Source organism: Schistocerca gregaria, chromosome 5 (assembly GCF_023897955.1).
Source record: "Schistocerca gregaria isolate iqSchGreg1 chromosome 5, iqSchGreg1.2, whole genome shotgun sequence".
In the NCBI taxonomy this organism is placed as follows: domain Eukaryota; kingdom Metazoa; phylum Arthropoda; class Insecta; order Orthoptera; family Acrididae; genus Schistocerca; species Schistocerca gregaria.
Genome location: NC_064924.1, coordinates 127,923,604 through 127,947,705, shown reverse-complemented (window position 1 = coordinate 127,947,705; position 24,102 = coordinate 127,923,604). Strand labels below are relative to the sequence as shown.

The following is a 24,102-nucleotide window of genomic DNA, read 5'->3' as shown; positions in this document are numbered from 1 at the left end:
ATACTCTTATATCTTGTCAAAATGCAGCCAAATGTGTATCTTGTGTCAAGGATGTTCTTGAGGGAGATTGCCCTCCTCCTCATATCAACTGCACTGGCAACCATGGTGCTTCAAGCCGCAAATGCCCTATGTACCTCAATGATAACACTGTTCAGCAGATTGGGTAAGGAAAAAACTACCCCTTCAGTGTTGCTCACAAAATGTTAGCTAGCCAAAGGCCTTGCATACCACCATTCACCAGTTACAGTACAGTTGTTACTATGTCACAGCACATGAAAGATGTGGCCATGCAAACATGTGACCTCCAGTTCCATACTCTGGTTGTGAAATCATGTAGTGCCATGGTGACATCCTCACCTCCGCCAACTACAGTTGCTCAAGCACCAAAACATCTTTTCTCACACTTGTGAAATCACTTCTGATGCAATCAGAAGAATGAAAATTTAAAAAGGAATACTCCTGGGATTACTTTTTGCACTCCTCGTGTCAGCAAACATCTGCGTCCACATTTGAAAAATGCAAAGGTACTACAAAGTCAGTCATTCTTCCCCTTCTGCAACTCTAAGATCCTCTAAAACAGTGACATTACATGGCACCTCTGTCTGGTTGACCTCCATTTCGCTGGTGTGGATCACTAACAAATTTACTACCCTGAAGTTAGCTTACTGAACCAGGGAGGTTATTGGTACCTCTCAAGAAATGATGGAACAGAATTCTTCAGTCTTGTGTAGTTGTACGCAACCGAAATCTTGATCTTACACTACACTCCAATCTGTCTGGACCTTCCTTTCAAGAAAGGATCTCCAGCTCTAGGGGGAGGCATGATGCTCATTCCGGTTGACATCCGTAGCAAAACTATGTTGTTGAACAACCAACTTATCCGTTACTATTTGTCTTTCTCTCCCTAGTTATACCTTTCCTCTTTGTAATACATACAAACCCTTTTCTTTGATCTCACCAAGGCAGGCATACTGCTCAGCTCCCTCAAACCTTTCTGCTACTCAGCGACTTCAATTCTCAACACCCCGTTAGGGGCTCTCTCAGAACCTGCCTGAGAGGCTTTCTCCTGGCAGATATTCTCAACCAGCTGACTCTCTTTCTCTAAACACTGGTGAACCCACATTTCTTTCAGATTCCACACACACTTTCTCTCACCTGGATCCCTTGTGCTGTACTGCACAGCTTGCCCACCATCTAGAGTGATCTGTCGTCTCAGGCACATACTCAAGTGACCATTTCCCATGTATAATTCGTCTGCTGATTCATGTCCCATCTGTGCGCAAGGCCAACTGGCAGCTTTATTAAGCCGATTGGAGGCTCTGCTCTTCACTGGCAACCTTTGATGAACAACATTTCCACAGCAATGTTGTTCAGGTAGGGTATGCATGGCATGAGCCATAGGATATGCCGACATGATCAGCAACCTCTCTAGTGGTGATTCGGTGATTTTCCTGAACTAATTTCTTTACTACTTCCACATGGTCATCAGTAACAGTGCACTATGGTGTCTAGGGAGATCATAGTCTTTGCGACCATCTCTGAAATGTTTATACTGTTCGCAAATTCTTGTGTTACTCTTATGATTAATCGAAAGCCACTGTCAACATTCTGAATGCGATGTTGCACTGTATTCTATTTTTTCAAACAAAATTTAATGCAGATGCTTTGCTCCATCTTTTTCCAAAGTAAAACTTCGCACGGCTCTCAAAAACACATTTAATCTTTTCGACTGTCAACAATAAACCAGATATACAAAACAGTTGAAAATACAAACATACGTCAGGAGGATGTGTACCAACAAGATTAAAAAGCGTTCTGAAAGTCAGATGTATAGAATTAAAATAAATTCCCATTACTTTTCTATCATACCATGTAGCAAACAGTTTTAGAGAAAATTTCAAAAAGTTCTTGAGTAATTTACTTCAACTTTTGGCTCTCAATACTCTAATAAACATTCAGACAGATGGACAAAATCTATTAGTTTTTCTAAACAACATTGTACAGGTTTTCTGTTAAAAGTGACTATAAGAAAGAAAATGCTGTGCTGTAGAAATGGTGATTTAATTTTCTTTCTTGTAGCCAGTTTTAACTGTGATATCAAGAGCATTTAAACCATCTTTATCCTCATATATAATTTTAAACAAAATGGGTGAACACAACAATGTGCTGTTTGGTTTTATTCTTCTCATTCCCTTTTTAACAGAAAATAGGAAAATTGTATTTATGGGTTATCTGCTTATGATGGAATCTGAAACATCAAAAACTTTGTAATCGAACCCATTCACAGATTAAAACCATGCGAAACATTGTCATTGTAGCTACTGTCCTCACAGATGCAGCAGCTGGAAAAGTCTCTCTCATACCCTGTGCACCAATGATACCAAATGATATACCCATTCATTTTAAGCAACTTCAGTTCCCAATCAAGGTTTTCTTTGCAGCACCAATAACCAAGGCTCAAAGTGAGAGAGAGAGAGAGAGAGAGATGTACATCAAATTCCCATTTATGTTTAGCAACTGCGAAGCATTGCCAGATTTGCTAGTGGTAACTGTAAAAGTCTTCCTGAAAGTAATGGATCTTGTTGACTAATACTCTCTGTTCCATCAAAATCTTATGTTTTACTTTCTGTATCTAGTACTTACTGTATTTAAAATAGAAAGAAACTTCCACATGGGAGAAATATATTAAAAACAAAGATTCCAAGACTTACCAAGTGGGAAAGCGCTGGTAGACAGGCACAATAAAATAACACACACACAAAATTACGAGCTTTCGCAACTGGCGGTTTCTTCGTCAGGAAAGAGGGAAGGAGAAGGAAAGATGAAAGGATGTGGGTTTTAAGGGAGAGGGTAAGGAGCCATTCCAATCCCGGGAGCGAAAAGACTTACCTTAGGGGGGAAAAAGGACAGGTATACACTCACTCGCGCACATCTCTGCCCAAACTCTTTGCCTTTAAATATGTCTGCTTGTGTCTGTATATGTATGGATATATGTGTGTGTGTTGCGAGTATATACCCATCCTTTTTTCCCCCTAAGGTAAGTCTTTGCGCTCCCGGGATTGGAATGGCTCCTTACCCTCTCCCTTAAAACCCACATCCTTTCATCTTTCCTTCTCCTTCCCTCTTTCCTGACGAAGCAACCGCCAGTTGCGAAAGCTCGTAATTTTGTGTGTGTGTGTGTGTGTGTGTGTGTGTGTGTGTGTGTGTGTGTGTGTGTGTGTGTGTGTGTTATTTTATTGTGCCTGTCTACCAGCGCTTTCCCGCTTGGTAAGTCTTGGAATCTTTGTTTTTAATATACTTACTGTATTTATATTGACATAAAAAGTAAGAGGTATCTGGCCTGCAGAAACACATTTAAAATAAACAGGTCCTTGATGTGATAACAGCAGTGTTTCCCCGACTGATTCAGTCAAAAGGGTTGGGATTGTTTACTATTTGCTCAGCAAGGTGACAGTTCTTCCTAGTACAATATTCCTGGTAAGCTTTTGGTGACTTCTGCACCTTTGCAGTGACCACTTTGCTATTTGCACTGTCACAAGTTGCAGTGCCACTTCCCTCTAGTATCTGGTGTGGACCACAAAATTATTTTTGTCAAACTAAAGTATTATGGCATTAATGATATCCTTCTGACATGGATGGAGACTGTCCTTCACAAGATAAAGTAGCAAGTTACATTGACAGACTGTGTCACTGGAAAGAAACTAAACTCGGGATGGGATCCCACTAGGAATGGTAAAAGTGTACTGATCAAGAATCAAAACCCAACCTTGTGAGACACAGATAAGATGAGAGCCAAACAGACCTGTAACTTGTATACGGCACACAATATGAGACTTCATCTTATGAAATCTCATTTATGCAGTTTCAAACAAGCAAGAAATACCTGTTAACAACTTGAAGTAGATGTTAATGTTTGTAAATTAAACAAAACACCATGTGCAAACTTCTTTGAGGTTTGAAATGGACCATCAGAGACATATCGTCCTAAATGAGCCATTTCACTTGAAATGAGTTTCTACTCTAACTACACAACAGCACACTTTTTGTAGATATTATGCACTTTTCAGCTTAAGTCCTTGTCTGCTATTTGGTACATTGAAACTTCTGAGAAAGAGGCTCAGTCAGAATTTGATTAAATAACTTACAGAATAAATGTAAATTACTCCTCTTGCTTCCAATGAGAATGCAGCATTTGTCTAATTTGGGGATGAAGAGGTCCTCAGATTTTTCACTTGGCAATAAAGGCACTATTTCTTAATACTACTTCTTGATTTATTTTTACAGTTTAATCGCACGTTTTCATAAAAAGACATGCTAGGTGCGATGTGTCACATACAACAGACTGACTGATTTGGTGTGCATTCAGTTCTGTATAATATAACATTGTCTTCCAGAATGTTCTGTAAGTTAATTTATCAAAATAAGTATAACAGTGACATCTGGTTTTAGTAACAGTGAAAAATTTAAGATTAGTTACAAAAATCTGAGAGTCAGAATAGTAGCACAAGATGTTTTAAGTTGACCTAAAATAAAATTTATTACTTTAAAAATATGTCATGTCGAAAGGTTTGTTTACATATTGCTGTATTAAAATTTTACATCTAGAGAAGTTGTGTCTGGTGAAGTTAATTGTTTTTCGACTATACGGAAGACTATTTGTCTGAAGAATAAGAAATTAAGATTTTTCGTAGCTTATATGAAATTTGGAATTTTGTTGAATGTATGTGGTGGCATGTGTGATAAGTTATGTAAATGAAATCAGTGCTAATTACAACTTTTAAAGATACTAGTTCTTCTTGAATATAGAATTTTGTAAAGTGAAATGTATAGCGTGACCAATTTTTGTAATGTTGTATTTCCAAATTGTAATTCACAAAAAAAAAATTTTGTGTAAGATAGGTAACTTTGGAAAGGAATGTTATCTCATAAATACTTCAAGAGTACAAGGATTTATGACATTTATCTAATCGGAATTAATGTTACACAAGTGGATGTGGAATTGTATCTTTCGGTAGACAAAGTGTGGTATCGTAAGCCCTGATTGGTCCAGAAACCCCTATCTTAGTTTGTTATAGGTTCCATTTGGAAAAAAATTGAAATGAAGTCAGTACACAGATAAACAAATTAAGAAGTTTAGTTCAGTGTATTTTGCTCTCGGAAGTCTCATTGTGTTGATCTAAAGACAAGGATATTGGCCTGTTTCACATATTTTCACTACTTCTTTTCTTATAAAATTATCTTTTGTGGTAGTGTACCTGAAGCAAACATAACATTTGTTTAGCAAAAATCAAGTAGTAAGAAAATTGTGTAAAGTACATGACTGCACAACTTGCAGAGGTCTTTTAAAGAGTCTTGGAATCCTTATATTAGCATCTCGGTTCATTTACTCCTTGATGGTTTTTATTGTTGATAATAAAAATTAAGTTCAGTTGATCTGTTAATTTCACAATGTCAATACAAGATGCAAAAGTATTTTTAATGTAGATTTCGCTTCGTTCTCTAGGGTTCAGAGTGGAGTTCCCTTATTTTGGTTCAGAGTTATCATACAAACTCCCATCTAAGATAAATTAAGAAATGGTTAATATGTACCAGTTCAAAATATTCAAAAAGTACCTTGACTGCTACTCTGTAACAGAGTATTTAAATTCAAGCAATGCAAATGTTAACCTAGGGCCAATTCAAATTGCTCATGGTGAAGTTTCATGACTAATGACAATGTATTTTAATTAGGCTTCATTGTGCTATCAATAGAAGGTAAACAGCAGCCATCTAATGTAAATGAGGAAGCAGCAGCAGATTTTTCAAAGTACTCACTTTCTTTCAAATTTGCAAGGATAAATTAGCTGACAAAAACTCAAATAGCGTAAGTCTATTGTTAATTCAGTATACAAATTACTTGTTAAGAGGTTTGTTTGCTAAGCCATCATGCACAGCAAGCACAGAAATATTTGTTCGCGAATAAAAACTGCCTATTCTTTCTGCAATGCATTTTATTTGTTCTTCAATGTACTCTAAAATGATACAATTTTTTTGTTTCGAAGTGCGATATTTGTAGATTATAAAACAGTTCACATCTTGTTTTTTACATAAATAAGTAATTACTTGCAGTTATTTGAGTTTTTGCTGGCATCTGCATTTGCTCTCATCTGTTCATTTATGAAGCACAAAAATTACACACAAACAATCGCAGACACTTCCCTCCAATACTAAATTGACAATTCCTTGATGTCTCAAAAGTGTCGTATCAACCAATCCCTTTTTTTAGACAAGCTACACAACGAATTTCTCCTCTCCCCAGTTCTGTTAAATACCTTCTCATTAATTATCTAATCTTCCCATCTAATGTTCAGCAGTCTTCTGTAGAACATATTTCAAAAGCTACTCTTTTCTACATGTTTGAAATGCTTATTGTCCATATTTTACTTCAATATGAGATATAAAAGCCAAATGCATTCAGAATAGACTTCTTGGCACTTAAATTTGTATTAGATGTAGATACATCTCTCTTTTTAGAATGTATTTTCTTGCTATTGCTAGTCTGCATTTTATATCCTCTCTATTTCAGCTGTCGTCAGTTATTTTACTGCCCAAGTTGCAAAATCATCTACTGCTTTTAGTCTCACTTTGTTATCTAGTTACCCAGCATAACCTGAGTTTACTAGACTACATTTCATTACCTTTGTTTTGCTTTTGTTGATGTTCATGGAGTCCCTGCCAGAATTGTAATTACTTTTGAAAAATTTTCTTAGGTTCAATTTACTGCTTTCTCGATGTACAGATTGGGAAATGTCGGAAATAGAATGCAACCCTGTCTCACTCCCTCCCTGTGTTTGACCCTTGCTACCTTCAGAATTTCAAATAGTGTATTCCAGTCAACATCATCAAAAGATTTTTCCAAGTCCACAGATGCTAGAAGGCTCTAAGAGGATGTAGAAGTTGTGTGGAAAGCAATTTGAGCTTTCTTCTTGCACAGAAAACAAAAATGTGATCCACAACAGGGGATTTATTATCTTATGGATAAAGACAAAATGCATCATGTCTACAAGGCATACATTCCTAGGCTCACATGGTGTGATGGACATAAAGTGTATAAAATTAGACGTGAATAATAGCGAACTGTTATCATGGTACATGCATAATCGTTGAAAAGTTTAAAAAGCCGAGTATGAGATCACTATCCTAAAAGAACATCTGTTGGTTTCAGTAGTATGGAAGATTGAGGTTACAAGCAGGGATCTTTATGCATCACATTTCATTCAAAATATAGTCAAAATTGAGCTGCAATATCATAAAAAATGTGAATCTCAAGAAAAAGTTATTTTCAGTGCCTGGTGAATTTTATCATCACGTGAGCTTTATGTCTGAGACAGGACTTTGTGCAGATAAGTCACCTTAACAATACTTTAGAACATTACTTAATGAAAGTAAGTAAAATAAACTGCTGAAAAAGTTTTTGGAACTTTTTTCACAGAGATTTTTTCAATGTAGGAAGATACAGCTAGTGTGTAATGAAGGTGAAAGTAAACCTGCAGTTCACCAGAGTGCAGTGTTCCTCCAACCATGAACAGGACAATGCTACTTGTGTACACTGTGCAGGCTGTTAACATGCCACAAGGATTAGTTCAGGTTTATGCCTTGTGTGCATTGACACTTTACAGCACAGTGTGTTAGCACCACAAAAAGTTGTTTAGTTTCAGACTACCCCCCCCCCCCCCCCCAGACACATTATCATTTTAACATTTGGGCACTATCATAAGAGATGAACATGGAAAATATGTTCATGGTGGTGTCCCATGCTAAACATGAGGTTACGACCATTGCATATGAATTATGGCTTGTTTGTACCCCACAGAGAATATGACACTGCTGCATAGAGCCTGTTTGGAGCAAATTAGGAAGGCTATGTCAACCCAGACAGCAAGCAACTATCTCCACACAGTCAGTTTGATGTCTAGGCATCCACGTCAACAATATAACCTCTACCTTAGCATCACGGTGCACAAAGACCTTAGCAAGGAAATACCTGGAATGGAACCTAAATTAGTGGCATGATGTTTGTCTCACTGAAGAGCGCAGGATTTGTCTGACAATTGACCATCAAAAGAGTGTGGAAGTGTCCCAATAAAAATTCACATTTCAAACATCCAGTCCAACAGGTTCAACACAGTGGGGGATATCTTATAATCATGGTTGTCATATATTCGGATAAATAGTCTATGGGGGTAGTCTGCTGATGAGAATCTAATTGAGGATACTTGGGATTAAGTGAACTTAGTGGAAATTTAATGGCCTGCCCAACCCCTCCTGTTCTGTCACACACTGGAAGATTTCACGAGGGTGGCTACCAAAGAATGGGACAGGCTTGAGTGGCAGTGTCTTCACCGCTTTGTTGACAGTATGTCAACAAGAAGGATTGAAACACTGTTACCACAAATGAAATGGAGCATGTACTATTGAATATTACTCAGCTGCAGATTTTCATTTCAAAGAAATGCAGTGATGTTAACATCTGAACAGGCTGCTTTTATTTTGGTTATTGTCTGCTTTTTATTTTGCAGTTGCTATTTTTTAGTTTCATAAAGCATATTCTTTCATTCTATGCAAAATTAAGTGTACACATTATCACAGACATGTAGGCGAGGCAAATCCTTTTTGATCAAATTAGGTATAAGTAGAAGAAGCATAGTTAAGTGGAATTTTTTAAACTGAGTTGTGATGAAAACAAAATGACTACCAGGAGCTTCCATTGTTTGGTGATTTACACTTAGTATTGCAATTTACCTAGTATCTCATAAAAAAAAAAAAAAATCTGGAGAAAATGCATGGTGCTGCACATTTCGTTCTTCATGCTGTGGTGCTAGAAACAAAAAGCAACTTATTCAGTATGATCATTCTAGAAGAGTCCAGAAAAAATACAGATTTTCTATAGAGTTTTAGTTTACTGTGCGAACAAACTGTACCTGAGAGCCTTTGTAATTGTTGTATACTATTCATTTTCCTAAAGCAAATGTTAAACCAAATCTACTGTATTCTGCAAGCATCTACATATCTCTGCCTACATTTCTTTGTATCTTCATTCTTTTGATTCAGCACTCAACTGCTGCACAAGTGTTATTTGTGCATTTGGTGTAGCATAATGTGAATTAAAATTTTTGTCAGATGCAGAGTTCATTCTTCACCAGAAATGTGATTCCGTAAACTATCTGTGAGTTGATGACTATGGGATGCTTAATTGCAATTTCCCTTGTTAATGAACTGCTAGATTAGTCAGTGTTTAGAGGGATAAAACTTGAAAGATCTGATAGCGAATAAGTGTCTGAATCTTAAATGTGGTGAGTGCTTTTATACTGTTTATCTCAGGCTGTCACTTGAACTCAGCTTGAAGTGACATGAAAGTATTTTCTGTTTCAAACTAAAACAGTCACTCTTACATGATTAATTGCCACAGTAGTAGTTGCAACATAACAGTGCCAGAAATTATCCATCAATCAAGAAGTTCCAAATTAACTATTGAATTAATATTACGACCATAGTTGTCACACACAGCCGTTAATGACATTTATTACACTTTTAATTTTTGTGTACCAGGAACCCAGTTAGGATTTTTTGTGTGTGATGTAGCTCTGTAGCAGGTGCCATCTTGTCGAGTTTGCTTTGGCCCCACCTCTTGATGCATTGATCTGACCGTAAATGTGAACATTTTTGGTTAGGCTTTACCCTGCAACAGTTATCGATATCAAATGAAACAGAGTTTACTGTTACCAGCCACTGTTTCTTTCCACAATATGTTTCAAATCTTTTCATCATTAGGTCAATTTAAGGGGATTAATATGGCGTGTATGTGTTGTGTTAAGACTGGAGTGACCTGTGGCACTGTGTGGTAAAGAAAAACTAAACACTATTTCAGTACACACATTCTAGAAGCATTAGATAAAGGGAACTTCACAACAGGTATATTTCTTCATCTAACTAAAGCGTTTGATACGGTAGACCACAACATATTGTTAAATAAGTTAGATGAACTGGGAATAAGGGGACTTGTGAAAAAGTGGTTCCAGTCATATCTAAAACAATAGAAGACAGATAACTGAAATCTCACATATTTCAAGTTGCTCACACTATATTGTAAAGTATACGTCAGGCTCAAATTATGTAAATATAGGTGTCCCACAGGGTAGTGTCCTTGGCCTAATACTATTGCTCATTTACATAAGACTTCCCACAGAGCATCAAGCATGGACAAACAAAATTGTTTGCAGATGACTCAAATGTTCCGATCAGTGACAAATCACCAGATGCACTGAAAGAAAAAGCCGAACAAACACAAAATAGTGTACGTGAGTGGGCATCCAGTAATAAACTAACACTTAAAAAAAAAGAGCTGTTAACTTCTACGTCTGCAAAAAACCACACTATAACAACTTTAAGTTCAATGATGAAACTACAGAATGAGTAGACTACATAAAATTTCTTGGTATGCATGTTGACAGTTGGTTAAAGTGGGAAGAACATATTAAAATATTTAGTAACAGAATCGCTACAGCGTGCTATGCTCTTAGAATTCTGATTGCAGTGTGTGATACTACATGTCAGATCTGTATATTTTTCTTATATCCACTCTGTTATTACCTATGGAATAACAGTTTGGAGTGTCTACAGTAAAAATATTCAAATAGTTTTCAAATTACAGAAAAGAGCAATTCCTATAATAACCAAGAGTGGCTGTAGAGCTCACTGCCCTGAACATTTCCAAAAGCTGGAAATCCTAACTGTCCTCTGTGAGTACATTTTTCAAAGTATTATGTACATAAAAAAAGATATTGACTGCTATGTTAAAAATTCTTTAGTACACAGCTATGAAACTAGAAACCAATATAATCTGCATATAGAGAGGAAAAATAAAGTTAAAACTCAGAAGAACTTGTTTTGCAATGCCATTAAATTATATAATAAATTACCCCAAAATATAAAAGATATTGACACAATTGGAAAGTTCAAAACAAAACTAAAAATGTTTATTAAATAAAAGTTATTATGCAGTAACAGACTATCTGAATTAAAACATGTAGTGTAACTAAAGTAGCCTGTATTGTAATACATGAGGAAATAATTATAATTATGAAATCCAGAATTGTACAGTACTACAAGAAAATTACATAAGGATAAAAAACTAATGTAAGATACCTTAAAATGTGTGTAAATATTAATTTTATGTGTATGAATTGAAGGTATACGGTATTGTATATGATTTTGCTGATGGAATCCACACAATGTAAAATGTTACATGGATTAATAAATAAATCAATCAATCAGCTTTAAACATTTGAAACATGTTGTGGAAATAAACAAACAGGGTTTGGTAACAGTAAAATGTTTAATTTGAATTGATATGAAAATTGATGCAAGAAATATCATGTTTCACATGTTTGGAATAAAGTTTCCCCTTTTTTATTTGTGGTTTTGGGAATGTGGAACTTTACTTTTGGACCAGTCTTGCAAACTGTTATCTCTGTGCCCTTTCTGTGTGTTTTACCTCCAAGTGTTGTGCATTGAATTACACTAATAATGCATGAAATAACTAATCTACAATTGTGTTCTTAGGATTATGTGAAGATAGTCTGAAGAAGGGCATACATGCTATGTTGAATCTGTGTGTGTGTGTCACAGGAGGATTGTATGAATAAGGTCTCCTGGTAGAAAGATTATACCTACATCTTCTATCTTCTCATAGGAGAAATGAAGTATAGACTGAAGATTTTTATGTTTTGCGACATACAATGTTAATTTTCTGTTCTTGTCGCACCCATATGTGTGTTTCTGACTATGGGATATTTAAGCACGATCTTCCTTCTTGTAAACTTCTGTGTTAGTGAAGTCTCATGAAGAACAGAAAATTAATACATCCTCGTGTGACGGAAAATAGTTTAGTGTTCAAAGTCTTGTTATTTCATGTGTGCCCTGGCAGAAAGGAAAATTTAAGTATTAAATGTTTATGCTATAGTTGCCAGTGGAGAATATTGCTATTACTTTCTTTATGCTTTCAAAATGATTCTGTTCTGGAATAAAGTAGTGAAACATAATGAATAATTGATGCTGCCTAAATGTCCCACATTGTGATAACATTTAATGTTTGAGTAGGTTAAGCTAGTACATTCAGAACTTTGTGCCAGCATTGTGTGGACAAGCATTGTACAGATGCCTTCATCAAAAAGGCTGTAATATTAAGTCACTGGTGAGTCACCTGTATTTTTGCTGTTGTACATTTGATGCTCTCTTTAGCTTGCTTGTGTTTAAAAGGTTTGATTTGAAAAGCATCTGATCCATTACTTCATTTGTACAGTAATTTAAAAAAATTATTTCTTGCAGTGTGTATCCAGGAAAAAATGTAGCGTCTGTAATTATCCGAAGAAGAGTAAATGATTTTATATTGCTTACATAAAGCAACTAAAATAAATTTCTTCAGTGATCCACTAGAGGCAGACATTTGTGTCATAAATGGGTCACCAGTATTATTATGTAACTGTGGTTTTAAACTGTCATGCAATGCTTCTTAGGAACTTCTCTAAAAAGTTCTGAAGCATTAGATGTTGGTATTAAGAAACATGATCATTATCTTAGGTGTCCTATTGTATGAGCTTCCTGCAACACCACTGTATGCCCTCACCAAAATAATGCAAATATTTATTGCTTTCTTGGAAAGAAAGGAAGGAACCAGAAAGATGAACAGATGTATAAAAAGTTTTATTGTTTAGATTTTAATACAGAATTCAGCCTGACTATTAAAACTAGTCATCATTCACAATGAAGAAATTTTTCTTTCACTTATGCCAAGAAATACAACTGAATGTTGAAGTGATGATACATCAAAGGTAAAATAGAAGTGAATGTATAAATAATTCTGTTATCAGTTTTCCAAGAGCAGGTAGCAATATTTTTCATTGCTGTGAACCTTAAACATAAAACCCTGTGTCTTGGACCATCATTATACGGCAATTTTACATTGTATGAATTTGTCAGAGTCTCTACGTTTATATTAGATTTAGTAGTGTATTTCTGTGGTTAAAGCAGTTGTTGTTTTGATAATATGCTGATTGAGGTCTTGTTATTTATTTCGTATATTATTAGATATCCTCTCTAATAGCTCTGAAATGCCTTAATTGAAGCCTTCTGATTGTGCTATTACTGCTGTGTATCACAATCTCATGGAAATCGTTCACTTGTGATTCCACCATGCTTGTGACACAGTAGGTTTCTGTTAAGCATTAAGATGTTTATTATAATTGAAATATTGTTAGTAGTCAACTAAATTGTTTTATCTTTATTGTTTATGTTAATGCTACAATTTGATTATGCTTTGAACTATTGTTATGCCCACATCTTTATGCAGTGACACACAACCATTTTCATGAGAAAATAAATTCATCATAATTAGTAAAAATGTTGCATTCTTATTAATTTAAAGAATTTTACCGGAAAAAAATATGCAGAAGTTTATAAAATTGTTAATAGCAATGAATACTGTTACAACTTAAGTTATGCAAATACAACAAATTCATGACATCAGGCATTCTATGTAATATATAACTAATGTTCAATGAGCACAGATTCAGAACGGTGGCTTAACCACAGCCCAGTGCTTTTTCTTTCAGAGTATTTGGAACTGGCCAAAAAAGGAGGTAGTGGCACACATGTGAGTGAGTTTAGTTGTGCATGTGTAGCTCACTGCGCAAGAACATTGTCCATGGAAGATAATGATGTAGGAATCTAACACACTTTTTTTTTAATTTTTAGTACTTGGTTTTGAGCTTTTCATTTTCATAAAAAGCAATTATTCAATCATTTTCTTCATGTGCAGGTACCACGGTCGTATATATGCTAAAAACATTTTAAATGGTTCCATCTCAGCTGTTTTAAAAAGTATTCACTTTTTTACACCTTGCATAAATGGCCAGTTTCAACCTTACTGCCCATTTGAAAGTGCAATAGGTGTCAATATACAGTAAAATATCAGGTTATAAAATTATGGACCTAGCCAAGCTGAGAGAGAGAGAGAGAGAGAGAGAGAGAGAGAGAGAGAGAGCGCACATAACATGCAAGTATCAAAATTAAAACCAGAGTGTTTACTGGGAGCGGTAACAGTTATCTTCACGGTTAATGGCACATTATAGGTCACTGCATGTGCTCGCTTTCATTGGAACAACCTATAAGTTAGCTAGACCTGATGTTTTATATTTTGATAATTTTACATTGTATTAACAAACTGCCAGTTGGGTTCTTCAACTGATGTTTTCTGACATTTCACCCATCACCACCAGCAGTGGAGTGTGAAACTTTGACAATGCCAGCCACTCATGCAGGTGAAATGTCGGAAAAATCATCAGACAAACATCGGGTGAAGAACAGAAGACAAGCCGACAGGCGGTTTGTCAGCAAGTGGCCACGAAAGCCTTAACAATTTTGTATTACATTATATTGATGCCTACTACACTTCAAGGCCAAAAATTTCCATTTGTGCAAGATGTAATAAAATAAATACTTGTCAACAGCAGCCAAGATTGAAACCTTTAAGATTTATTTTGTGTAGATATATTCTAGACATGGGCCGATTGCAAAGAATCCTGAATATATCATCACTGTAGCCTAGTAATAGGAAGGCAAAAGTGTTTGATGGGTCATCTCTGTTGACAGCTACATATGACCTTACGTGCTTCTGTTTGGATACACAATTGCTTAGAGAGACTGAGGCATTTTAGGTCATGATATTAGATGATTACACAAAAGTTAAGCATATTAATCATTTTTGAAGACATTTTACTTAGAATGCTACATCTAGTCTGTTTCTACTAGGAGCAGTAGTTAGACCTGAAATGAAAACTGCTGAGCAAATGTGAGTTGTACCCCATCTGTGTCTGGCCAGCCTTGGATAAGGCAAACATTCTAAACCCATGTAATTGTTTCACTCTCTTCTTGAGAGGTAATGCTTACTGTTGTAGTGAATGTTCTTGGTGCACGTGTCACATTAATTCTCTCTCAAATAAAATGGAGCTTTCAACAGTGTCCGCCATTGTTTTGGTTCCACACATTGTAAAGTGTTCAGCGCATTTCTCTATTAAAGTTGCGCTCTCTCTCTCTCTCTCTCTCTCTCTCTCTCTCTCTCTCTCTCTCTCTCTCTCTCTCTCTCTCTCCTCCCTCCCTCCCTCCCTCCAAATGCCAGAAAAATATTGTGGAACCAGACACTTGAAATGGAGAGACTGTATTGAGATTATGTACAGCAGGCTGTTCCAACCGAGCTCCAGGGAGCCGGAGTGCTCACTGTGGCAACTCGGAGTGCTCACTGTGGCAACTCGGAGTGCTCACTGTGGCAACTCGGAGTGCTCACTGTGGCAACTCGGAGTGCTCACTGTGGCAACTCGGAGTGCTCACTGTGGCAACTCGGAGTGCTCACTGTGGCAACTCGGAGTGCTCACTGTGGCAACTCGGAGTGCTCACTGTGGCAACTCGGAGTGCTCACTGTGGCAACTCGGAGTGCTCACTGTGGCAACTCGGAGTGCTCACTGTGGCAACTCGGAGTGCTCACTGTGGCAACTCGGAGTGCTCACTGTGGCAACTCGGAGTGCTCACTGTGGCAACTCGGAGTGCTCACTGTGGCAACTCGGAGTGCTCACTGTGGCAACTCGGAGTGCTCACTGTGGCAACTCGGAGTGCTCACTGTGGCAACTCGGAGTGCTCACTGTGGCAACTCGGAGTGCTCACTGTGGCAACTCGGAGTGCTCACTGTGGCAACTCGGAGTGCTCACTGTGGCAACTCGGAGTGCTCACTGTGGCAACTCGGAGTGCTCACTGTGGCAACTCGGAGTGCTCACTGTGGCAACTCGGAGTGCTCACTGTGGCAACTCGGAGTGCTCACTGTGGCAACTCGGAGTGCTCACTGTGGCAACTCGGAGTGCTCACTGTGGCAACTCGGAGTGCTCACTGTGGCAACTCGGAGTGCTCACTGTGGCAACTCGGAGTGCTCACTGTGGCAACTCGGAGTGCTCACTGTGGCAACTCGGAGTGCTCACTGTGGCAACTCGGAGTGCTCACTGTGGCAACTCGGAGTGCTCACTGTGGCAACTCGGAGTGCTCACTGTGGCAACTCGGAGTGCTCACTGTGGCAACTCGGAGTGCTCACTGTGGCAACTCGGAGTGCTCACTGTGGCAACTCGGAGTGCTCACTGTGGCAACTCGGAGTGCTCACTGTGGCAACTCGGAGTGCTCACTGTGGCAACTCGGAGTGCTCACTGTGGCAACTCGGAGTGCTCACTGTGGCAACTCGGAGTGCTCACTGTGGCAACTCGGAGTGCTCACTGTGGCAACTCGGAGTGCTCACTGTGGCAACTCGGAGTGCTCACTGTGGCAACTCGGAGTGCTCACTGTGGCAACTCGGAGTGCTCACTGTGGCAACTCGGAGTGCTCACTGTGGCAACTCGGAGTGCTCACTGTGGCAACTCGGAGTGCTCACTGTGGCAACTCGGAGTGCTCACTGTGGCAACTCGGAGTGCTCACTGTGGCAACTCGGAGTGCTCACTGTGGCAACTCGGAGTGCTCACTGTGGCAACTCGGAGTGCTCACTGTGGCAACTCGGAGTGCTCACTGTGGCAACTCGGAGTGCTCACTGTGGCAACTCGGAGTGCTCACTGTGGCAACTCGGAGTGCTCACTGTGGCAACTCGGAGTGCTCACTGTGGCAACTCGGAGTGCTCACTGTGGCAACTCGGAGTGCTCACTGTGGCAACTCGGAGTGCTCACTGTGGCAACTCGGAGTGCTCACTGTGGCAACTCGGAGTGCTCACTGTGGCAACTCGGAGTGCTCACTGTGGCAACTCGGAGTGCTCACTGTGGCAACTCGGAGTGCTCACTGTGGCAACTCGGAGTGCTCACTGTGGCAACTCGGAGTGCTCACTGTGGCAACTCGGAGTGCTCACTGTGGCAACTCGGAGTGCTCACTGTGGCAACTCGGAGCCCGGGTGGAGGGGGAAAGTGAACTCACTGCCTCCCTGGCTGCATGCAGCCGCAACTGATGCAATAATCTGTGTTCAATGACAGCTATGGTTAGTCGCGGGAGCCCTGTACCTCTATTGGAGGATACCTTTCTATTCATTGAGAGGGATGGTCATCCGCAGTGTCTTCTATTTCATAAGGTATTTAATTCTGCAAAGAGGTACAACATATGACGACATTACACATGTCTTCACGCAATGCACTACGATCAGGTAGAAGGCGTTGGACGCAGAGAACTGGTGGCCAGGCTTGAGGAGGACACACCAGGAGACGTTAAGTTTAAAAACGGTTTCGTAATATGGAGGGTATCAAAACATGCAGCATAGTTCGTGATCTGTAATGCGTTTATAATTTTCAGGTGAATGAGAGCGGAGAAAACACTACTGAGTATGCCATTCGAGCAAGCTCCAGGGTGGCTCACATCATTGCGACTAGTGGCAAGCCGTTTTCGGTGGGACCACTCGTAAAATCGTGCATGGTAGGCGTTGGAGAATGTTTGTTTCCAAGGGAGATGCAGGCAATTGAAGGGGGTTTTCCTTTCGAAGCAAACAATGTCTCGTCGAATCCTGGACATGGCAGCGGATTTAGAGACACAGCTCAGGAAAAAGGCGGAGGGCTTTGTTGCATTTTCGCTAGTGCTTGACAATAGCACCGACATATCAGACTGTGTTCAGCTTGCAGTTTTTGTGCGTGGTGTCGACATGGAGCTGCAAGTAACTGAAGAACTCTTGGATGAGGTACCACTCGATTACACCACAACAGGACGTGACATTTTTGAAGCTGTTTGTGAATTAGTGGACAATATGAATTTGCCGTGGAATAAGCTCCATTCTGTAGCGACAGACGGTGCACCACAAATGATCGGGTGTCACCAAGGTTATGCTTCTCATTTGAAAAATAAACTCGGGAATGAATTCGGGAAAGACATTTTGAATCTTCATTATTTTGTTCACCAAGAGGCACTGTGTGCTGAAACAGTAGAACTAGGTGGCGTAATGAAAAAAATGTCGTGAAGTGTGTGAATTTTGTGCGGCATCATGGTATGAATCATTGCCAATTCAAAGGATTCCCGAAAGATATGGAAGAGGAGTATGTGGACATACCTTATCACAGTACAGTTTGTTGACTGAGTCGGGGAAAAGTTCTTGATGTTTTCTTTGCCATTCGTGAGGAAATAACCCTTTTTCTCGAAATGAAAGGGGTAGAAATGCGTTGCCTGAAAGATATAAAATGGATATCAGAGCTGGCGTTCCTAGCTGACATAACTGTGCATCTGAATAATTTAAATCTGTCATTGCAGGGCAAAGGGCAGCTAATTGTTGACATGCACAACCAGATCAAAGCGTTCATGCAAAAGTTACGTTTATTTAAGAGGCATATGACTAATGGACATTTAACGTTCTTCTATCGTCTTGCTTCTTTAAAACTACCTGAAGTTACTACTTTCGGCGATTACCAAGCAAAGATAAAGCAGCTCATCACGTCGTTTGAAACACGATTCCGAGACCTCATTAGTTTGGAAATGGAACTTAAGGTGTTCATCGCTCCTTTTTCAGTTTCTCCCAATGACTAGTCATCATCACTTCAATTGGAGATTATTGACTAGCAAAATTCAACTTTGTTGAAAGACAGGTGCTTCAACACGCTGGTTTTGTCACGATGGTATTGTTCATTACAGCAAAAAACATTTCCCAAGCTTCACAATAATGCTGCCGAGATCATGGGCATGTTTGGATCTATGTATTGTTGTGAGCAACATTTCTCAGCAATGAAAAGAGTAAAAAGTAAGGAACGATCGTTTCTTCAGGATGCAACAATTAAGGCCATCGTCTGCATTAACGCTGCGAACACTTTGACGCCTGATATTTTCAGTCTTGTAATGAAAAGAAAAGCCAAGCTACAGAGGCCCAAGAAACTTAGTATGCAATTTCTTGTAAAAACTGTTGTTTCTTATTTATTTCCTGAACAACGTATTTCCTGGTGTAGCACATCACCACGTCTTAGCAGCTAAGAGTATGAGGTTGTCGATCTTGTAAGACGCAGCTGGCACATCAAAACGCTTGCCTTGCTGCCTGCCTCAGCCATACGTGCCACGTGCCAGCCCACTTGACTGGTCACTGCGAGCAACATGGCTCCCTGGAGCAGGGAGCGCTCCGCGGCTCACAACGGAGCCAATGAGCTGGAACAGCCTGGTGTACAGAGTTATATGTCACGATCGAAACAAAGTTCAGATAAGATATCACGTCTAGTCACAGTGGGCACTGCTACATAGTTTAGTTCTGTAATTCCATTACTTCTTTGACAGTCAGTTACTTTCCTGCAAAGAAAGTAATGCATATTATTAAAATCTTGAATTTTTGTAGAGAATTAACATACATCAAAAACCAAATGCTCAGAAGTAAATGGGGTTTAAGGTAAAAAACCTGTTAACAAGCAATCTCAAGGTCTGAGGTTGAGGGCTACAAGTGTCTCTGCTTTTATGAACAGTTTAGATACCAATGATTTTGCATTCCAAGTGACTAACATTTATACCAAATAATTTTGTGTGTCAGTAGGGAATATAGATCCCCATTTACAAAAGGCACATTGGTGGCACATTCTGCTAATGTATTTTTATGAAATAAGACAGATAAAATATAGCAGGTCATGTGTTTGAATGGTTTTGCTGTAGTGAAATGGAAGCCAAGAAACTTTTGTAGGTAAATGCCACTGCTCTCCGTGGCCTTCCCTACAGACCCACAAGGGTAGCTGGGTTTTGAAATATGTAAACTGCAATGCTGCTCTCTGAAACAATGATGTTTGTTCAGGTAAACCATCTTTTCAGAAGTGAGAAATTGGAAGTAACCACTTACTGTGACAATCATAATATGAGGGCTGTTCGGAAAGTAAGGTCTGATCGGTCCTGAAATGAAAACCACAGTGAGAATCAAAAACACCTTCCAGCTGCCTCTCTAGTTGCCGCTCTGCCTTAGATATTTGTTGTGGCGTTATACATACTTTCCAGTACTCTCGTCACAGAAAGGAGCCACCTGTGCTTTCTGCCAATTCCCTACGCTGGTATGCCTCTCGTTATTTGTGCCAAAATGTTGTCTTCATAGACAGTGATTCATGTGAGAAGAGGTGAACAATGGAGGGAGTTGAGAGCTGTGATGTGGGTGCTCAAAGACTTCCCATTGAAAACACTGCAGGAGCGTTTTCATCACCCCTGCAGAATGTGGTTGAAAATTGTCTTGAAGAAAGAAACGCACGACATCTGTATTATGTGAGCTGCATAGCTCACGAGATCCACATACTTGATCTGAGACACTGTTTTGGCATTCCTGTGTGATCACCTTGTGCTCTGAATGGAAAAGAGCGATGTGAAGTGATCGACAGGCACACTAAAGATATTGCTGAACACATCTGTGGAAAGTTCTGTCAGATTTTCACAGAGGTTTCCATTTCACACCTAATCGGGTCTTACTTTCCGAATATGCCTTGTATCTTGAACCCTGAACTACATCAAATTTTTTTTTTTCATTTGGTCAGTGTTGAAATTAAAAATTAAGTGGTTATGGATCTATCTGGAAGGGGGTGGGGGAGTTGTGTTTACTTCTATTCAACGATGCTGGTTTTGCCCAAATAAATGAAGACTGCCTTTATGCACCATAGTGTTGGCCTGCATGTCAATCATAGTATGCCACTGTGGTGCCAAAGAGTGGCCAGTTCACTTTGGAATGATGAGGCAATTAAATATAGAATCATGTGATTCAGCCACATGCAACCCAGAAAAGGTGCGTTTCAGAGTTACTGGTGTGCATTTGTGATGGATCCAGAAACTTTTCTATTAACTAGTGTACAAGAGGTGCCTGAAAAGTTCTCAGCCTTGCTCAGAAATAGCTGCACTACTGTGACCTTCGCCCCCCCCCCCCCCACCACACACACACACACACACACACACACACACACACACACACACACACACACACAGGTACACACGTCAGTAGAGGTCGCTTAAAATTTCAAGTCATTCTGGCAGCAGTTGACTGTAGGCTGCCTTTTGAAGCAGTTGCATTGTGCGTGATTTTGAAAATATTAAAAAACTTCATATTTTACAGTGATTAAATTCTTCGTAGAAGATTGTTGCACACCAACTGAACTTCATTTGTGAATTGTAAATGTATGTAGCTGCTCTTCACGTGCAGTTTCCACCATGAAGAAATGTACAGCCAAGTTAAAATGTGACCATGAAAGCAGTTAACATGATCCATGCAAAGGATATCCAAAAAGTACAAGCACACCGAAAACCATTGACAAACTGCATGGCATGATTTTGGAAGATTAGCATATAAGGGTGCATGAAATTGCTAATACTCCAGGGATATCAAAGGAACTTGCTGGTCATATCTTGCACCAGGAATTGAACACGAGAAAGCTTTGCACAAGATGGGTGCCACTTGGGCTTATTGTGGATTGGAAATGCATTCACATGGCACTATCTGAAAAATGCTTGGTGCATTTTAAGAAAAACAGAAGTGACTTTTTGCACCAGAACTTGACAGTAAATGAAATGTGGATTCACCACTATACACCCAAATTCAAACTGCAGCTTATGCAGTGGATAGAAGCCAGTTCTTCAGATTCATAGAGGACAAGAATGATGCCATCTAAGGGAAACAGCACGGCATCTGTGTTTTGGGATGCAAAAGGAATTTTGTTGATTGACTATCTTGAAAAAAGTAAAACAATAACTGGAGAATACTACTCTCAACTTCAAATTAAACTGGGTGCAAGCACTTTTGAAAAAAGCTCAAGGAAAAAAATCATTCTGTCAGAAAAATGCACCTGCCCTCAGAAGTGTCCTGGCATTGGGGAAATTGAAGGATTTGCACTATGAAGTGTTGGAACACACCCTATTCCCTCAATTTGACTCCCTCAGACTTCATCTGTTCTCAAAACTGAAGAAATTCCTCGCAGGTCAGCTTTTTGTCCAATCAAGAAGCCACTACAGCTGTAGATAGGTACTTTGCAGCTTTTCCATGGGAACACTACACAGTGGGGATAATGGTGCTGTAATGCATCTGGATTAAATGTATTGATGTTAGAGGAGATTGTTCAAAAATAAAACTTCTTTGAAAGTGTAAATTTGTTGTTTTCATTATCAGATCAAGAACTTTTCAGACTGCCCACGGTCATGGCAGAAGACAGATAATACTCCATGATTAGAAAAGTCTCATAGGAATTTATTAGTGATTTACGTCACAGAGACCAACTTCCCTCTCTGATTACCCTCATCAGACAGAGCAATAGATGGAAGGATGCCATGTAAATGATTTCTCATTAAGGCAAACTAGACACATTACTATTAACTGTTTATAGATCACCCTAATGGCAGAGCTGCCGCCCTGCCTTCCCCAATCTCTGCCTGCAAAGAGCAAGGGGGGGGTCTCTGTTTCATAAAATAGTAAAGGATGTAATGTACTCCGCACCAGTATTTGCCAATAACATGTTCAAATCTCTCCATACTTATCTTAATATCCATTTTGTTGCTAAATTCTTTTGTTTCATACCTCGTAAAGTTGTCCCAAATCCAACCATTGTAAAATCCATTTTCTTGAGTTTTTAAGATTTTTTTAATTACAATTCTCAACCATTGTTTTCTTGAATAATGACTTTTCTTGGATTTGGTTGTGGATGAAATTTTAGCTGCTTTAATACCAAAGCTTGTGAAGGAGTTTGCTGACCACAGGCACTTAAGTAGGGAAATTCTTGTTGGGTGGGTTTAACATTTGTAACTAAAGTTATATTAGTGAAGTAAAAAATTGCATTGAATGTATACAGGCAGATTCATATTATTCCCCAATCAAGAAATCTTTTTGTGTAGGTATTTGTTGCAGAATATATACTGTACAGACAGAGATAAAACGTAGGCACATTATTTTCATGTTTCCTGAGCTAAGATGAGTTATAAACAAAATCAGGGATGAGGTTTTGAAGTAAAAGAATCCAAAGTATTCTGATGCAATATGTAACGAAAAAAGTTGTATTCTCAGTCATTACTCGGTAACATCTGTGTCAGTGATTTAAGTATCTCTGCGTTAGTGAAGAATTATCGTGAACTTATAAATTGGAGGAAAAACACAAATATGTATGGTGTTCCATGTGGTGATTTACTACTGCTCTCACTGAGTACTATGTCCTGGATCTCTTGTCTTGTGATACTGTTATCATTTTGTTCCTCCTACCCCCCTCATTCACATCTTTTGCCTTCACTGCCCGTGGTCAGATTCAGAACAGCGCATTTTTCATAACCAAATAATTTTCTTTCTCTTCCGTAAACTTCTGTTTAGTACATTTTTTAGGCATTTCAGGTGTCTATATGCTACAGTAAACTAATATGATAATTGTAGATGTTCATATTGTTACAACTAGACCTGTTAGCTTTTATTTATTGACAATTTTTTTTTCTTTCTTGTGCAGAATGTGTTACCATGTTGTGTGCTGGCATCTGGGCCTGGTGACAATTTCTCAGCTGAGGTTGAAATGATGACACAGGTGAGAACACATTTTAAAAAGTAATAGGTATATCTATTGATTTTAGTTTTTGAGCACCAAAGATAGATTTTCCATAGGATTTTTTTTTTTTTTTTTTTCATGTACCAAAATTTTTGGCCTATCGGCTTTACTTGCAAAATGGCTCTTAGTTCTCAAACAAACAAATCTAGGGACTAAAGAAACATACTTCGAATATGTCCTTCAGGAGTGTTATTGCTTACCCCTTCTATGTGGGTTGTGTAACTGTATTGGTTATTGACAAATGTGTTTGGTGAGTATTTGCTGTCAAAATCCTGATGCCAGGAGCTGGCAGCAGTTTCTGAGCCGAGGTTGGGTTACACTTCTTTGTTGCCAGACTCAGTAAAAAAAGTTGTTTTAAACTAGGTAACTCAAATAGTGAAGATATCTGTGAATCCCCATAGTTCATCCTAAAATATACCATTAACATTATAGAGACTCATCTGTCTTGTCTTATAAATCAAACAATAGAATATCAGCAGTGTTACGAAAATGCTGGATTTCTACTCAC

At 38.8% G+C, this 24,102-nt stretch overlaps 1 protein-coding gene across 9 annotated transcripts in view; it reads left to right on the top strand.

Annotated features, from left to right (window-relative positions):
• LOC126273053 (centrosomin-like) overlaps positions 1 to 24,102 on the top strand; it is a 420,328-nt gene that overhangs the window by 347,490 nt on the left and 48,736 nt on the right. For all 9 annotated transcript variants that reach the window (XM_049976456.1, XM_049976455.1, XM_049976451.1 and 6 more), the window contains one exon: positions 23,499 to 23,573. In XM_049976456.1, coding sequence (XP_049832413.1) covers positions 23,499 to 23,573 — 75 coding nt within the window. The remainder of the gene's footprint in view (positions 1 to 23,498; positions 23,574 to 24,102) is intronic.